General features: G+C 37.1%; 2 protein-coding genes across 3 annotated transcripts; one reads left to right on the top strand and one right to left on the bottom strand.

Moving 5' to 3' along the window:
* Positions 1-1,926: 1,926 nt before the first annotated feature.
* LOC107873382 (protein phosphatase 2C 29) lies at positions 1,927-12,283 on the top strand. Of its 2 annotated transcripts, XM_016720221.2 has the most exons (4): positions 1,927-4,234; positions 7,466-7,579; positions 7,908-8,172; positions 11,530-12,283. In XM_016720221.2, the coding sequence occupies exons 1-4, from the start codon at positions 2,336-2,338 to the stop codon at positions 11,652-11,654; spliced, it is 2,403 nt and encodes an 800-aa protein (XP_016575707.2). In that variant the 5' UTR covers positions 1,927-2,335; the 3' UTR covers positions 11,655-12,283. The 2 variants fall into 2 exon arrangements, with proteins under 2 accessions (XP_016575707.2, XP_047250488.1); XM_047394532.1 differs by lacking the exons at positions 7,466-7,579; positions 7,908-8,172; positions 11,530-12,283 and adding an exon at positions 5,375-6,440 and having other exon boundaries at positions 1,959-4,234.
* On the bottom strand, positions 12,261-14,669 carry LOC107873383 (pentatricopeptide repeat-containing protein At5g46580, chloroplastic). The gene has a single exon (XM_016720222.2). The coding sequence runs from the start codon at positions 14,524-14,526 to the stop codon at positions 12,376-12,378; it is 2,151 nt and encodes a 716-aa protein (XP_016575708.1). The 5' UTR covers positions 14,527-14,669; the 3' UTR covers positions 12,261-12,375.
* Positions 14,670-17,076: the final 2,407 nt, after the last annotated feature.

The raw sequence follows: 17,076 nt of genomic DNA, 5'->3' as shown, positions 1-17,076 counted from the left end.
CCTACCCCCCTCCCTCCTTTCTTTCTTTAATAATAAGGCCCCACAATTCTCCTTTCCCTCATCCTTCATTCTTCACTTTATCCATGGCCATTTTTGTCATTTCACCATATTCCCATAGCATCCTACGTGGACTCCCAATTGCCAGCTCAGCTAAAAACTTTCCTAAAACGAAGTATTCACATTCATTTGAACTCCCGCTATTCACATGATTCAAAAATATTAGATACACTGAATTTTTATAAAATATTATTTTCATGACTTAAATCTATAAAATAAAAACTTTATATATTAAAATCCAATGTAAATATTGAATCAAGAAGCAGTCTACCATGCAATTAATGAACTCCTTTTTTCTCAGCTCAGTCTTTTTTGTTTTTAAGAATGGATCACTTATTGCTATCCTAGCTCTATAATCCACCTGTCTTCCTTAGTTTCTGAAAGTCCTCCGAGAGCTTAGCTTTCTTTCTCGACTCGAATCTGAAGTTTAATTTTTTGGGGTTGTAGTTGATGGTTGTTTCTGAATTCCATCTCTACTATAGAATTCTCATGAATAAAAAAATTTCAAAAAATTCAATTTTAATTAAGTTAGAAGAGTCAATCTTAAATTAAGATACATATATATATTTATTGAGTAATAGTGTTGACATAACTAGTAAAATTAATATCATATGTTGTTGTAGATTTGAATCATAAAAACAACCTCTTCTAGAAATGTGAGAGAAGATCATGGTCCAACTCTTTTCAAACTTGACGCATGAGTAAAAGTTTAGTGCATTTTTTTCTTTCAAGAAATTCATTTGTACATATAAGAAATTTTGATACAAAAAAATAATCTCCTATTTATTTTTCATGCTAAAAGGTCAAAAATCTTATTTCCTGAAAAAAGAAGAAAATTATAGGGTGTGTTTGGTATGAAGAAAAATATTTTTTTAAAAAATATTTTTCTGAAAAACAAGTTGATTTTTTACTTGTTTTCTTATGTTTGGTTGGTGGATGGAAAAGATTTTTCAATATTTGATTGGTGAATGAAATTTTTTTTTTTTTCCAAAAAATAATTTTAGTGTTTAGGTAAAGCGTAAAAATAAATTTTAGATTTTTATTAAAAAAATTAAAGCTTTTTGGGGGAAGGGGTTGGTAGAAGGGTTGGGTGGGGGTGTCAGAATAGGTAGTAGGGATGAGGTAAGAAGAAGTTTTGAATTTTTTTGTTAACAAAAATTTTTAAAATTGGTCGGAGGGGGGAAGGGGTAGTAGGAGTTGGGGTCAGGGTAAGGGAGTGAGGGGGAAGAAAAAAATTGAAATTTTTTAAAAATAAATTTAATTTTTTTTTAAGGTTGCTGGGAGAGGGGAGCGATGGGAGAAGGGGCTGATAAAAGGGGAGGGAGGATAGGGGCGTGAGGTAAAAGAAAAGTTTAAATTTTTTAATAAAATGTAGATATTATTTTTGGAAGGGGGACTGGTAGGGATAGGGGTGGGGTGGAAATAAGGGATAGATTAAGAAAAAAATTAAAATGTTTTTTTAAAATAATTGAATTTTGGGGGTGAGGGTGGGGGTAGGGGATGGACTAAAAAAATTTTTTGGAATATTTTTTAAAATAATTGAATTTTGGGGGTGAGGGTGGGGTAGGAGTAGGATAGGGGTGATGTCGGGGTGATAGGGTATTAGGGGCGAAAGCGGGGCAGATGATTTTAAGAATTGCTTGAATATTTCAACTTTAAAATGAGGTTGAAAGACAGTTTTGGATAATATTTTTTTTTACTTTTTGAAGGAAAATTATTTTCCTTATATTTAAGAAAAATGAGTTGGTTTGAAAAATATTTTTCAAAATATATAAGTCAATTAAACATAAGAAAATTTAAAAACATTTTATGTTTTCGTTCATACCAAACACACCCATGAATAAAAAAAAAATAGCCTTCTGTTCTATTATAGTCTATGTTTTTTCTTTTCTTACTGAAGTCAAAAAAACACCAGTCATCTTCATCTTCTTCTCTTTTTTAGTCCCTTTTTTTCATTCAAATTTAAGTATTCCTTTTTAACTTCATTCATCACCCCGCAAAAAAAACAATACAAAAAAAACTACTCCACTCTCTCCCCTTTCTCTCTCTACAGCACATCTGTATACACACATACAATTTTGTCTCACTATATATCTCTCTCTTTCAAAACCAAAAACTCAAGAATCTACACAATTCTTACACCCTTTTGCCTGTTCTACAATACCCACGTTTCATTTTTCTTTAGTTAAACTTATATCATTCGATAAATATCTGATAAAGAGTTGTTGTTGTTGTTGTTGGTGTTGGGGGTGGGGGAGGGGGAAATGAATCGAATGTGATGGGAGGAGGGTTATCGCAGCTGTTTCCGTGTTTTAACCCGGCTGTGAACCGGGGTGAACCGGAGGTGATTTTCACCGCCGGTGAACCGCTTGATGAAACACTTGGACATTCTTTTTGCTATGTAAGGTCTTCAGCTCGGTTTGTATCTCCGACGAATTCAGATCGATTTGTTTCGCCTTCGCAGAGTTTAAGGTTTGATGAAGTCGGGAGGAGTAGACCGGCCGGTTCAGTTGAAACCGGGTTCCGTGCTATTTCTGGTGCGGCTGTTAGTGCTAATAGTTCTACTCCTAGAACTGTCCTTAAACTTGATGATTTTTACGATGATGCCACTGGGAGTGATGGTACTGGTACTGGTACTGGTGGTATCTGTCTTATGGGTTTTGATGGAGGTAGTAGTAGCGTTAAGGGTAGTGTTGTAAATGGCTTTGAAAGTACGTCGTCGTTTAGTGCTTTGCCGCTTCAGCCGGTTCCACGTGGCGGCGGCGGCGGCGGAGGTGGCGGAGGAGGAGAACCGTCCGGTCCAATGGAGAGAGCTTTCTTCATGTCCGGTCCGATCGAGCGTGGAGCACTATCTGGACCACTTGACGGCGGCTTAGACGGCGGTGGAGGTAACCGGGTTCCGTTTTCAGCTCCATTAGGTGGCGTTTATGTAAAAAAGAGGAGGAAGAAGGGCATTTCGGGAATTAAAAAAGCGTTTTACAGGAATTTCTCCGAGAAGAAACGTCCGTGGGTAGTGCCGGTGAGGAACTTTGTTGGCGGCCGGAAGGATATTCCGGCGGCGGCGGAGTGCACACATGATTCAGATATGGGTAGTGAATCCAATGTTCAATGGGCATTGGGTAAAGCGGGGGAGGATCGTGTGCATGTGGTTGTATCGGAAGAACATGGATGGTTATTTGTTGGAATTTATGATGGATTTAATGGCCCTGATGCTCCCGAGTTCTTGATGAGTAATCTATACAAAGCTATGTATAAAGAATTGGAGGGTTTATTTTGGGATAGTGAAGATACTAGTAACCAAGAAGGGGCGAATCCAAGTTCAGAATGCCAAGTAATTGCTGAGAATTCGAGTAATGTGGCAACTATTAGCGGGGTTGGTGGAGTAGAAGAAGGTGAAAATGACGTCAGCTTGCAGCATCAGGTGGATAGAAGGCCGTCAAAGAAGGTGACGTTTGAATCAGGGGAGATAGAAGTTAGGAGGAGGAGATTATGGGAATTTTTAGCGGAAGAGGAAACAGAAGACGGGCTTGATCTTTCAGGTTCAGATAGATTTGCATTTTCAGTAGATGATGCATTAAGTGTAAATAATGCTGGTTCAGCAGTGAATAGGAGGTCGTTGTTGTTGTCGAAATTGAAACATGGATTGTTAAGTAAGCACAAAGAGAGTAAGAAATTGTTCCCATGGAAATTTGGATTGGAAGATAAGGAGAAAGTCGAAGAGGAGGAGAATAGAGTTGAGGAGGAAAGGACTAGTAAAAAAGAGAGGAGGCGAAAGACGGGTCCAGTTGATCATGAGTTGGTTTTGAGGGCAATGTCCAGGGCTCTTGAAGTTACTGAGTTGGCGTACTTGGATATGACAGATAGAGTACTTGATCGATATCCGGAAGTAGCACTTATGGGGTCTTGTTTGTTGGTTGCTTTAATGAGAGACGAAGATGTGTATGTAATGAATGTAGGAGATAGTCGTGCTATTGTGGCAAAATATGAGCCTGAGGAGGTTAGTTCTTCTTCGGAATCCAAAGGTCCACATGATGGCGAGTTAACTGATGAGGGCATTGTTGAAGAAACCACAAGTGCATGCAATGAGGAGAATAAGGTGACAAATGAGGCACCTGGTCAGGGTATGAAGCTGACTGCATTGCAATTATCCACTGATCACAGCACTAGTATTGAAGAAGTAAGGTTCCTTAGTTCCCTTTATGAGTTATTTATGATGCTTGATTAAATGTTTGAATTTTAATATGTGGATTGTGTTTGAAGAAAATTGGTTGATTTAATGTAGTGGGCGATACAATTTTACTTTGATAAATTTCCAAATAGGAACTTTGAAGGCTGCTTTGTCTTAAATTTCTTTTGGTAGAGATATATTACGCATCTGTTTGCCTTATTGTCATCTTGTTGGTCACTAATTCTTGATCTAAGTGTATTGAACTCTTAAATGCTAGGAATGGTTTGCTGGTATAGGCATCTAATAAAGACTTCTGTTGACTTCTAAGGTTCCTCGTACTAATGCTCCACTTTTCACTAATGTTGACGATCTGAAAATGGATCTACCCTAGCATTAAGGTGATTGTGCAAAATGAAAACCAAATTAACAAACCCAAAAAAGGGGGTGAGGAAGGACTCAGTGCCGATGTGAATGTGGAGAGTAGAAAAAAGGTGAGGCGGTGGGGGAGGATAGCATATCTTCTTTTTTCAACATTCATTTGTAGGAGCTTTGTTTCATCCTGTTGAAAGACATCTAGATCTAGGCAAGTCCAAATAATGTGTCCGATTTGATGTTTACAAATTCTTCAAGCGGTATTTGCTTTTCCTTTTCGATTATAGGTACAATTAACGTCGCGGCTTACCAACTCAGCAGATTGTTTAATGAATTAGTTATTGTAAACCACACTTATTCCACTTATCTCAAAGATATTGGCCATACTACTTGTTAGAAACTGCATCAAGTGATGATCAATTTGAAGTTGCGGCATACCAACTCAGTTGATTGTTTAATGAACTTGTTATCATAAACCACATGTATTATCACTTTATCTCAAGATTGGCTATACCACTTGTTATAAATTACATCCAGTTACCATCAATTGGAGTTCTAGTCACCTTGACTCTGAGATGACCTTTACTATTAGCTATATCCTCTGCAGTTTTAAATTATGTGAATATGAATGTCCAGTTTTATAGGGCTAAAACAGCTTGCTTGGTGTCAATGTAGAACTTTTTTAATCTGATGTTTATGGTTGGTGTGAATTGTCCGCATAACTAGGGTGGTTTGTTGTCATATGCTGCTTTTTTATTTTTGTCATTCTGATGATAGTGCAGAAAGTTTACTGTATGTGAATGATTTGATATCAAAGAGGCAAGTACTTTGCATTTTGAGACCAGCCAGTGCCTAGTTGTCTTACTTGGAAGAAGACAAAGGATTAAGGAAGCTGGAAAATTAACCAGTATGTGCTCATTGACCATGTTAAATGCTAATCAAGAAGTCTAGATACCCTCTTGCGAATTACAAATTTGGTCAAGTTTCATTTGTGCGTGTACTGGTAAAATCTTTTTCACCGGCAATTTACTTCAAAGCAGTATGACTATGTCTTTCTGCTGATTTAAGCAATTACGTTGAGAGCATTGTTTAGGATTTAGGTTCTTAATCAACTTCTTATCCTTGGAGTCTGGAGATAAACCACTGATTCAAATTTAATGAATTATCTGTGATGGCTTTCAAACAATGGAAATCAGCTTGCGTCTCTGCAACTCTTAAGGGATGGCCATAGTGAGATACAAGGGTCTGCTTCAGGGTTTACATTTGCCTTGAGTTTTTGAAATTACTGCTGTATCTAGCAGTCTAGCAGCGTGCAGAATGCACCTCCAAGTTTTACGAACAATTTTATGGTGAATCTCTACTGATCTACTTGTGGAACAATACAAATTAACCAATATGAAAACTTAAAAGCTACTAGAAGAGTCTAAAGGACTAAAAGGAGGACTGTTCAAGAAGACCAGTATGTGTTTGTGCAACTTAATTAGATCTGTTGTACAGTGTTGTGCTTGGGCAAGAGTAGTACTAGGATGGGTGACCCCCTGGAAAGTCTTCGTCTTGCATCCCTCCTTTGTTTGTTCATCTGTTGTACAATGTTCACCGATGATGGATAGACCTGTTGATGCAATCGCGTGAAAGTTGTCTTGCATGCTTATCCTGCTGAGAAGGTAAATACAGCATGATAGTAAATACAAGGTTTGCAGAGAGGAAGGCAGGATGTGTGCTTTTGTAGACTCTTGAAATTGTGTTCTTTTCAGGTTACCTTTCCTAGTATTATCCACATACATTTAAAAGTGAGTATGGTGACGTCCCCCTTCACCTGCCTGTTATGAGGTATATGTTTTATGTTCGACTTTGTTGTGCTATGTATAGATCTATGGTTACAAGACATTAATTGTGAAACTATGGATGAAGTGGAAACTTGCATCGGGGGTGCTGTGTGATAAGAAGGTGCCGCCCAAGCTTAAAGGTAAATTCTATAGGGTGGTAGTCCGTCCGGCCTTGCTGTATGGAGCGGAGTGTTGGCCAGTTAAGAACTCCCACACCCAAAGAATGAAGGTGGCAGAAATGCGGATGTTGCGCTGGATGTGTGGACTGACCCGAAGGGATAGAGCTCGGAATGAGACTATCCGGGAGAAGGTTGGGGTGACTTCAGTGGAGTGTAAGATGCGGGAAGCACGATTGAGATGGTTCGGACACGTGAAGAGGAGGGGCATGGATGCCCCGGTCCGTAGGTGTGAGAGGCTAGCGTTGGATGGTTTTAGACGGGGTAGGGGTAGACCGAAGAAGTACTGGGGTGAGGTGATTAGGCGGGACATGGAACAGTTACAGCTTACCGAGGACATGACCCTAGATAGGAAGGTCTGGAAGACGCGAATTACGGCAGAGGATTAGGGCCTGTTCGGGTCGCTAATGTAGGGAGGTAATTGGTGGGGGTGTATTCCTGGTATGATTCCGTATTCAATGTTCTGTTCCGTGTTCCGTGTTCTATGTTTGTTACGAATCTGTGTGCTTTCCTCTGCTTTATATTCCTGCATTCCTGCTTTACTCTGTTTTATATTCCTTATGGCTGCAGTATCTATGTTATGTCATCTGCTTCTGTGCTGTACTATGTGTTTGTTTGATATCTCGTAACTTGAGCCGGGGGTCTTTCGGAAACAGCCTTTCTACTTCATCAGAGGTAGAGGTATGGACTGCGTACATCTTACCCCCCCCAGACCCCACAAAGTGGGAATACACTGGGTTTGTTGTTGTTGTAGTCTTCTTATGCCAATTACTCTAATATTTCTTTCCATTGCTTGTAGCGTATATATTCCTGCTTATGCTACAAGAACTGGTTCTTGAATTGATGTCTTTCACTGACAATTTCAGGAAGTTAATAGAATTAAGAGAGAGCACCCAGATGACAGCAATTGCATTGTCAATGATCGAGTAAAAGGTCGTTTGAAGGTCACTCGTGCCTTTGGTGCAGGCTTCCTCAAACAGGTTGGTCTTCACTTCTCTTTCTTCATTCTGGCACCTAATCCTGAAATCTCCTCCTTTGCATCAATTTTCACAGTTTGGAGCTCATTTTTCTTAAATTTGTTTACAGAATTCCCTCTGAATATTGCCATTTTGTGCAACTACATTCACTTGTTCCGTGTTCTATATGATACATATCTTTCCCTTTACACTGACTACAATTTAATGTGGAGACGAGAATGATTTTTTCATATTTGCTGTACTTCTTTGGATGCAAAATTGAAAAGTTACATACATTTTAAAACATTTTTGTTGCTAGCCCCCTAACATTTTAGAATATATGTTCGTGCAGCCTAAATTCAATGATGTATTGCTAGAAATGTTTCGGAATGTGTACATTGGCAATGCTCCTTACATTTCTTGTACACCTTCATTGCGCCACCATAGACTCTGTCCAGGTGATCAGTTTTTGGTGCTCTCCTCTGATGGCTTATACCAAGACTTGAGCAATGAGGAGGTGGTCTCTCATGTTGAGAATTTCATGGAGAAATTTCCAGATGGGGATCCTGCTCAGCACCTGATTGAGGAGCTTTTGTTCCGAGCAGCCAAGAAAGCTGGTAAGTTTTCTGTCCAGTCTCTGTGTTAAGGGTAAACTATAGCCTTTTATTTTGGTAATTTTATGACCTTGCTATGTGTTGGTGGTTGTGATGTTTATTCATTTCTGAGCACCCTGAGTTTCTGCTATGAGAATTTTATCTGCTAATGCAGTCTCCTAATTTCTGGTCCTCTTAGACAACTTGCTGTTATCAATTCCTTTTGACCTGTAAAAGATGTAATTTTCGATGAAATCAAAAAGGAACGGTACCTACAAAGAGGGTGTTTGGATAGGATTAAAATCTGATCAAACTAGATTTTAATCACTTTTTTAGCTTTTTTAGGTGTTTGGTAAAATTAAAAAGAGTTTAAAAAAAGCTAAAAGTGGATTAAAAAAAGCAAAAATTGAGAAGCTGGATACCCCCAGCTTTTTACTTTTTAAATTATTTTTTTTTTTAGGTTTGACCAAAACATTTACCTTTTTATCCCTTATATTTTCTTCTAATTCCAACAATACCCTAAACTTTGTAGCCCTTATTGATTTTTCTTTCGTTTTTTTTTTGCCGCTTTTTTTTATCTTTTCCCTCCAGTTTTCTCTTCATCTTTCTCCTTTATTTTCAGAGAATCCATCATTACATAAGAAAACACTCAAAAATTTTATTGTCAAATCGAGTTTGTGGTAAGTTCTTCTCTATCCGTTCATATAGAATCTCTGCATGTTATTTAAATTTTAAAAATTGATTCTTTTTGATAGTTCGTTTCATTCCTAAATTTTTTTTGTTGTTTACAAGCTTGCAATAATACAATATAATACTATATTTATATAAAAAATATCTTAAAATTTTTATTTTTTAATATTTAAAAATAAAAAATTAACTTATATTTATAAATTGACCTGGCATAATCACTTTACGTTGAAAGTGTATTTAAATAGAAATTATTTTTGAAGTATTAGAATTAAAAATCATAAATAATTCACGTTATTATGTGTTAACAACTTTAAGGATATTTAAGTCATTTTTACAACAAAAAAGTGATTGACAACACTTGTTTACCAAACACATCAACAGATTTTTTTCAGTTTCAGCACTTCTATCAAAACACTTGTCTGCTTAATTTAAAAGCACTTATTTTAAGCGATTAATCACTTAAGCTAAAAAACAATTTTTTTAATCCTATCCAAACTGGCTCAAAGTCTATCAGAAATTCGGCCTACTCAACATGCACTTTGCTACATTTAAAAAAAACGGAACAAAATACAACCAGTCTTAATCTTTATATTGGGGCACCTTCAAAACATCTTCAGTTTCTTTCTTTCCTAATGGTTCACCATGGATTGTGTTCCATATTATCTTCCAAGCTTTACTTGATCCATTAGAACTCCCGCAGTCAAGTAATTATGAAGTGGTTGCTGGCATGATCTAAGAAATACCACAAATGCCCAGAAAGAGGTTCCAGAGCTGTCTCGTTGTAGAACAATCAGAAAAAATATGACTCATCCTTTCTGCCTCTTCTCTACACGGTTAGCATCTATTACACAATTGGAACCCCCTACTCTGTAGATTTTCTTGCATGTTACACGCTTGATGAGTGACCATCCAAGAGACGCCAGCTAATTCTTCATCCCTCTCTACCCCGTTAACAGGATAAAACATGCTCTTCATCCAATTGACATGCAACCCAGTTAATGCCTCGAACTCCGTCAAGATTAACCTTAGGTGTAGCAGTTGCTGCTTATCTGCATCGAATAAAATAAGTGTGTCATCATCATATATTAAATGAGATATACAAGGAGTGTTGGATCTGCCACAGCCCACAGGTCTTGCTATTACCTGTTAGTCATTTCTCTTTATTAGGTGGGGCAGCTATATTGTTCCACTTTGGATGCTGTAGGCAGTAACACAAACTTATGTCTAATATTGCTTAATTTCAGTTCAACGACTAATTATGTGTAGTAGCTTAATTTCTATTAACTAACTTACATATATTCCTATCTATCTATGAATAGCCTCTTTTGATCATTTGCACTGCTGATTAGTTCAGAAATTAGCTAGTTACACGATTCCTATACTTTCTAAAATATTGTTTTGAACCATTTTACGAAAATCATAGAGCTAAATAGAGCATGTCTGTTCAACAGATCATTCCTCACCTTGGTGTGTTGGTTTGGCAAGTATTTGAGTTGTCTCCTATAAAAGAAAATAAGGATCTTTTTGTACTTTTGCTCTTTATTCTTAGTAATGCTCCTTTCCCCGTGGAAAAAGCCCAAGCTCATATCTTCTGCTTGACGTTCCAGGCATAGTAGGAAATAAATCAATCTCAGGCTTGGAAAGTTCTATCCTTTTCCTTTGCACTCGCATTCTGTAACTTTTGCAGTTGGTCCTGGTTTTTTAGGTTGCATTTTTCTGAAGTGTTCAAAAAGATAAGTTTGCAACTAAGCTTTTGAGTTTTCAGGAAGTGTTGTTGGACCTGTTTTTGCTTAAAAGAGTTTGATTTTTTTCTTTTATAATTTAAAACTGATTGTTAGTGATTACAAGGATCAAGCAAACCATGTGCTTGATTTTGTGTTATTACTACACTAATTGGTCTTATCCTTCCTTTCCTTTGCTACTAATGGGTCTGGCCGTATTCAAAATTTTAAGAAGCTAGAGTATTACATTGATTTTTGTGATTGCATTTACCATGCAGCTGTTTAGAATTCTCTTCACCGCTGCACTTATTTAGTTAAGAATGCATGCTCCCTTGTCGCGGAGCGCGCTATTTCGCGGGCATAATTTTTTTGTTGCATTATTGTAAGCTACGTTAGCAGTTGTTTCACAGACTTACTGTGTCTTCGGTCTCAGTTATATCCTCTCATGCCCAACGACCTAAGCTCATTTTCACTTGTCGCTTGTGGGCACCCTTGGGCTTCAGGAACTCTATTAATGTCATGCTTAAGATTGGTTGCTAACCCGTTTTTCAAAAAAGGATGCCTGTTTTGAATATGTTGCATTTATGTAAGTTATGTTAGCAGCTACTTTCACGGGCTTACTATGGTTGTGATCTTAATTATATGCATCACTTCTTATGCCTAAGCTTATCTTTCACTTGTCAACTGTGTGCGCTCTTGGGTTTCTGGGATACCATCAGCGACATGCTTATCTAAGCTTTGTATAGCTGTGGAATATGAAGCTAATATTTGCTTAGGCTCCGTTTTTCACAATAATATTCTTGGCATCTTCATTCTACTATGTAGGGTTTTATAGCCAGTAAAAAGTCTTTTAAATATGGAGAACCTTGTTTTCATGGTTATCTTGTACTGGACCTTCTATATGTTTTTTTCTGTTCTGGTTATAACATGCCAGACGCCTATTCTCAAGTGGATTCAATTTCGTCTGCAGGAATGGAATTGCATGAGTTGCTGGATATTCCTCAAGGAGACCGCAGGAAGTACCATGATGATGTTACTGTTATGGTGATATCTCTTGAAGGAAGAATTTGGAAGTCATCGGGGAAATACCTCTGAATTTTTACAACTGGTGGCATCTGTGCAGCACTGATGTCCATGTGTAGTGATGCTGCAGTTTTGATCTTGAGTTGTTGAGATCTTGCGAAAAGTGGGGGGAGCTGGATGATCTCCAGTTACTTGAGGAGCCGTGGTGGTAACCTCCCAGATCCACCCGGATGGGCGTTCTGAGGATCATTTGAAGTCAACATAAGCACAGTTGTCTGCTTATCCTCTTTGACAAACAGCCAAAACTAGTGCTAGCTAGATATTGGAAAGACTCAGTGAGCAGTTCACTGAAAGTAGAGCTTCTGTAGTTGCAACTGCTCTCTTCGAAAGAACAGAAACAGGATCTTCTTTTATTTATTTTCTTTTGCTAGATTTTGCATAGAGGATATTTCCATTCATTCAAGTTCGTTTTTTCTTTCTTTTCTTCTTTTTTTGTCCCTCCTCGTCTCCATCTTTTTAGAGCCAAAAGAAGTGCTTGTAATCAGGTTGGTTGGCTTAGTTATACAGAGCTTTAGGCGAAAATCTGTATTATGGAGGTGGATTTCCACCATTGCGGTTTACAGAAGAGAGAAATGTTGTTGATACCATTGTGTAAAATTCATCTTACAAATGAGGCAATGGGAAAGAAAACACTTTAGATATCTTTATGCATTTAAGTTCAGTACTTCCAATCAAGTTTAATCAAAGGCATAATCCTATTTAACAGTAATTTCAACTAAGTAAAAAATATGAGTTATGCAGTTGCAGTTGCAGCAGCTGCCTGTGATTGGACCCATGACACTACATCTTCACGAGATGCAATGAAGAAACCAGCTTTCTCTTCACTCTGTTTGAAAGGAGCAGCAAGTTTCTCCACATGAGAAGCAAAGGCATTTGCCAAACCCTGTGAGAACTTGTGAGTTCCAGCTCCTGTGTTTGCCGATAACACTTCCGGCAAGGTCTCTTCACTTTGCACAATCTTAACTAGTGTTCTCATCCATTCTTCAAATGCAGTTTGAGCTGCACCAACGGATAGTGCTCGGACGTTCAATCGCCATTCCTCTGGTGTCTTTGTATGTAAACCTGGGTATAGTCCATATACAGTTCCCAAGTACAGAAGCTCGTGAGCCCTCTCTGCGCGATTTCTGTTTCTGCATATATCAATTAGACAGTTACAGAATGGTCTTCTAGCGTCATCTGATGTATTAGTCAGAATGGACCTGAACTCTTCTTTCACAATGTCATAGCTAGCGCTCTCATCTTCTAGCAGCTTGATAAAGGTTACCAACTTTGGGTTAGCTTGTTGTAGACAAGCAAGCACCTTATCTGCATCGTCGCCCTTGCAATTGGCCACAACTGAGAGCAAGCATCCACAAAGTCTGTCATCTGGCTTGACTCCTCTCTGTACTGAGGATTCAAACACCTTAACCAAATCATCTATCCTCTTTGCTCTACCAAAGCACTGAACCAAGCAAGTGCATCCCATAACGCTAAGCTCGATCCCTACTTCAGACATTTCCTCAAACAAAGCCATAGCTTTCTCTGCATTTCCTACACTTCCATATATGTCAAGCATTGCTGTATAACTCCAACTATCTAGTCTACAATGCTCCGACTTCCTCATATCATCAAACAACGTCTCAGCCTCTTCCTCCAACCCAAGATCAGCACACATACTCAACAATGTATTATACAAAATGAAGTCCATAGGCCATCCATTTGTCTTCATTCTTTCCCAAAGTTCCAAAGCATCTCTAGCCCACCTTGCCTTCCCATAAATCTTGATCAATGCTGTCAACGTCTTCGCATCCGGACTAAGCCCCGACTCCATCATTTCCTCAAACAAACTCCTAGCCAAACCAGGCTTCCCAGCCTTACCCATTGCTTCTAACAGTGTATTATACACAACCACATTAGGCTTCACTTCAAGCGACTTCATTTCTTGCAACACAAACCTAATGCCATCATAATCCCCAGCTGCACCAAACACTTTAGCCAGCACCGCGAAAGCAACAGGATCCGGAGTCCAACCACTAGCCCTCCCTCTCTCATACAAACTCATAACCTCCTCAACTTTCCCTAACTGAGCATACACATCCAAAACAGCAGAATAAGTAACTTCATCAGGCATTAAACCAGTCTTATACATCCTCTCAAACCACTCCACCGCTTTATCAAAAAGATTGCACCTTTTCGCACAAGTTATAATAGTCGAATAAGTAATATTATCCAACTCAACCCCACCATCAATCATCTCAAATGCCAGTTCCTCTATCTGCTGAAACTGCCTACCAAACCTCAAAGACTTCATAACAACATTATAAAATATAGTTTCGAGTGGAAACAATTTCTTGGTCTTGATCCAATTGAAAAAAAGCACACTCTTTTGCCAAGGCCTTATACTATTAAGCACCAACAAAGCATTATCCCTTGCAGGTTCATGTGGTATGTCATCCAAAACCGCCACGAAAGCTTCATCACTAAAGTGACACTCATTCAACCTCCTGGCAAAATTCTTAAGGTCTCTAACTTTAGGATTGTAAGAGTAAGCAGACTTTTTCTGCCTTTGTAAAGACAGTACAGAAGGTTTAGGCCTAGTGGGGTTTACCCAAGTGGACTTTGGCTTAGAAAGAATTCTTGCTTGGCTTGGGGGGTCATCAAGAATGGTGTTGGAAAGTGGTTTAAGTTGTTCAGATAAAGATGGGGTTGCTTTTCTTGGAGAATCCAAATCTAAATCAAGATTTAGATTTGGCTTTTGTGATTTTGAATTGTTGCAAAAGACAGTGAATCTTTTGATGGATAATCTTGATGATGAACCCCCATGAGGGAGAGGGAGTTTTGAGTCTAAAGTGTATGGTATGTTGTTACAATGGATGTCTAGAGCTGTTGAAAATTTTGCAGCCATTGAAAAAGAAGTTGGTTTGAGACTTCAATGGAATTTTGCAGGCATTGAGCAAATTGGGAATTTTGTGGATAGTTTTGGAACCTTATCTGGATTGAAGGATGTTTTATTATTCTCCATTGTAAACCCCTAACAAAAGGCTAAAACCCTATTAGATCTTTTTGAAAAAAAATGATTTTAGGACTAGTAAATTGGATTTGGATTTCTAAACTAAATGGGCTGCTTAGGTGATTTTGTTAATGGGCCAGTAGTTTTTCTACTTGGGCTCTGCATTTGGGGGCCCATTGTTTTGGTGGAAATTAGCTTAGATGGCCGATTTTCGGACAACCTATTAATATTTCAGGAAATTACATGTCATAGACTCAAATATCGATGACTTTAGCTATTTGATCCCAAATAAAAATGTGTTCGAAGAATAACCTTCCTTACTTTTTAGGTATAGTACAAGTACCATTTTACCCCTCTACACCTCAAATATATTTTTATACTTTACATACTCATTTGTCTCTCAAATTTTATTTTTTGTTCTTTCACTCTTTTATTTTTTCCTTTAATTTTATTATTCTCCTTTTTATTATTTTTACTTTTTATTTTTTTCTTTAATTTTATTTTCATGTTTTAATTTATTTGTCTCAACCTTTATTCTTTTTTCTCAATCATTATCTATTTCTTCATTTTTTTAATTCATTTGTATTTTAATCTTTATTTTCGTTTTTATTATTTTTTTTTTTCCAGTTTTTTCTCAAATACACTCGATGTTCATAATTTTTTTCTCATTTTCTCAAATACTCTTTCTCTTGCTCCTCTTTCGCTTCATTGGACTTCTTTCAAATCATCAAACCCGATAAAAAGAAAAAAATGGAGGTTGCTTCTGATGAAGAAATAGATGATCTCTCCGTTGATGTTGCTTCAATTCTTCACAACTTTGTCTTCAAACTTAATTGACATCATTGTTGATGTAAGTTTCTACTAAATTCACTTTATGTATTTTACATCAATGTCTATTAGTATACTAAAAAAATTGCAACTTTACTTTTTATATATTTTATCAATGAAGAATTCTCTGTCACCAGTTATAAGACTCATTATTTTCTGAGTCTGCAATTCCAAAAGTCAAAGAAAATATGTTGTTGTTTTTGTCCTTTGACACTGTTATCATGAGAACACCACGATATTTTGACTTCAAAAATGTTGCATCTACCATTATTACTGGTTTACAGTTGGTCCATCCAATGATTGAAACGCCATAAGCAAAAAATGCATATTGAAACCTGTGTTGAGCAAAAGAATATTAATAAAAATTTGTATTTGATGTTTATAATCACAGTACAATAATTTTCTAAGCTAAGTCTTGCCCATGAGGCAAGAGTTGCATATACGTTAATAATCTAAGCAGTGCAATTAAAGAATAACCTTTTGCCTCTTGGACAAAAGTTTTTAATTTCAACAATATAATATTTGTATCTATTCTAAACTAAGTGTTGCCCATGAGACAAAAGTTGCATATATGTTAATAATCTAAGCAGTGTAATTAAAGAATAACCTTTTGCCTCTTAGGCAAAAATTTTCAATTTCAACAGTATAGCATTTGTATAAACTAAGTCTTGCCCATGAGGCAAGAGTTGCATATATGTTAATAATCTAAGCGTTGCAATTAAAGAATAACCTTTTGCCTCTTGGACAAAAGTTTTCAATTTCAACAATATAGCATTTGTGCCTGTTCTAAACTAAGTCTTGCCTATAAGTCAAGAGTTGCATATATGTTAATAATCTAAACAGTGCAATTAAAGAATAACCTTTTGCCTTTTGGGCAAAAGTTTTCAATTTCAACAGTATAGCATTTGTATAAACTAAGTCTTGCCCATGAGGCAAGAGTTGCAGATATGTTAATAATCTAAGCATTGCAATTAAAGAATAACCTTTTGCTCCTTGAGCAAAAGTTTTCAATTTCAACTGCATAGCATTTGTATATGTTCTAAACCAAGTGTTGCCCATGAGGCAAGAGTTGCATATATGTTAATAATCTAAGCAGTGCAATTAAAGAATAACCTTTTGCCTCTTAGGCAAAAGTTTTCAATTTCAACAGTATAACATTTGTGCTTATTCTAAACTAAGTCTTTCCCATAAGGCAAGAGTTGCATATATGTTAATAATCTACGCAGTGCAATTAAAGAATAACCTTTTAACTCTTGGGCAAAAATTTTCAGTCTCAACAGTATAACATTTTTATAGACTAAGTCTTGCCCATGAGGCAAGAGTTGCATATATGTTAATAATCTAAGCAGTACAATTAAAGAATAACCTTTTGCCTCTTAGGAAAAAGTTTTCAATTTCAACAGTATAACATTTGTATAAACAAAAGATTAGTAACAGCATAATTTAGAATATATGTCTTCAACAAGTAAAATCATTAAAGAATAAGGCATTGTCAACTATTGCCCATGGGGCATAACTGTCTAAGTCTTGCCTCTAGGACAAAAGTTGTAGGTCATTTTCCAAATCATTACAGACTAAGGCAGTGTCAACTCTTGCCCATGGGGCATAACTGTCTAA

Source organism: Capsicum annuum, chromosome 1 (genome assembly GCF_002878395.1).
Source record: "Capsicum annuum cultivar UCD-10X-F1 chromosome 1, UCD10Xv1.1, whole genome shotgun sequence".
NCBI classification, from domain to species: domain Eukaryota; kingdom Viridiplantae; phylum Streptophyta; class Magnoliopsida; order Solanales; family Solanaceae; genus Capsicum; species Capsicum annuum.
This window is presented reverse-complemented; position numbering and strand designations above follow the sequence as displayed.

Coding starts and splice junctions, on each gene's coding strand:
- LOC107873382 (XM_016720221.2), top strand. CDS start 2,336: ATGGGAGGAGGGTTATCGCAGCTGTTTCCGTGTTTTAACCCGGCTGTG. Junction 4,235..7,465: donor ACAGCACTAGTATTGAAGAA/GTAAGGTTCCTT, acceptor TGACAATTTCAG/GAAGTTAATAGAATTAAGAG. Junction 7,580..7,907: donor GTGCAGGCTTCCTCAAACAG/GTTGGTCTTCAC, acceptor ATGTTCGTGCAG/CCTAAATTCAATGATGTATT.
- LOC107873383 (XM_016720222.2), bottom strand. CDS start 14,526: ATGGCTGCAAAATTTTCAACAGCTCTAGACATCCATTGTAACAACATA.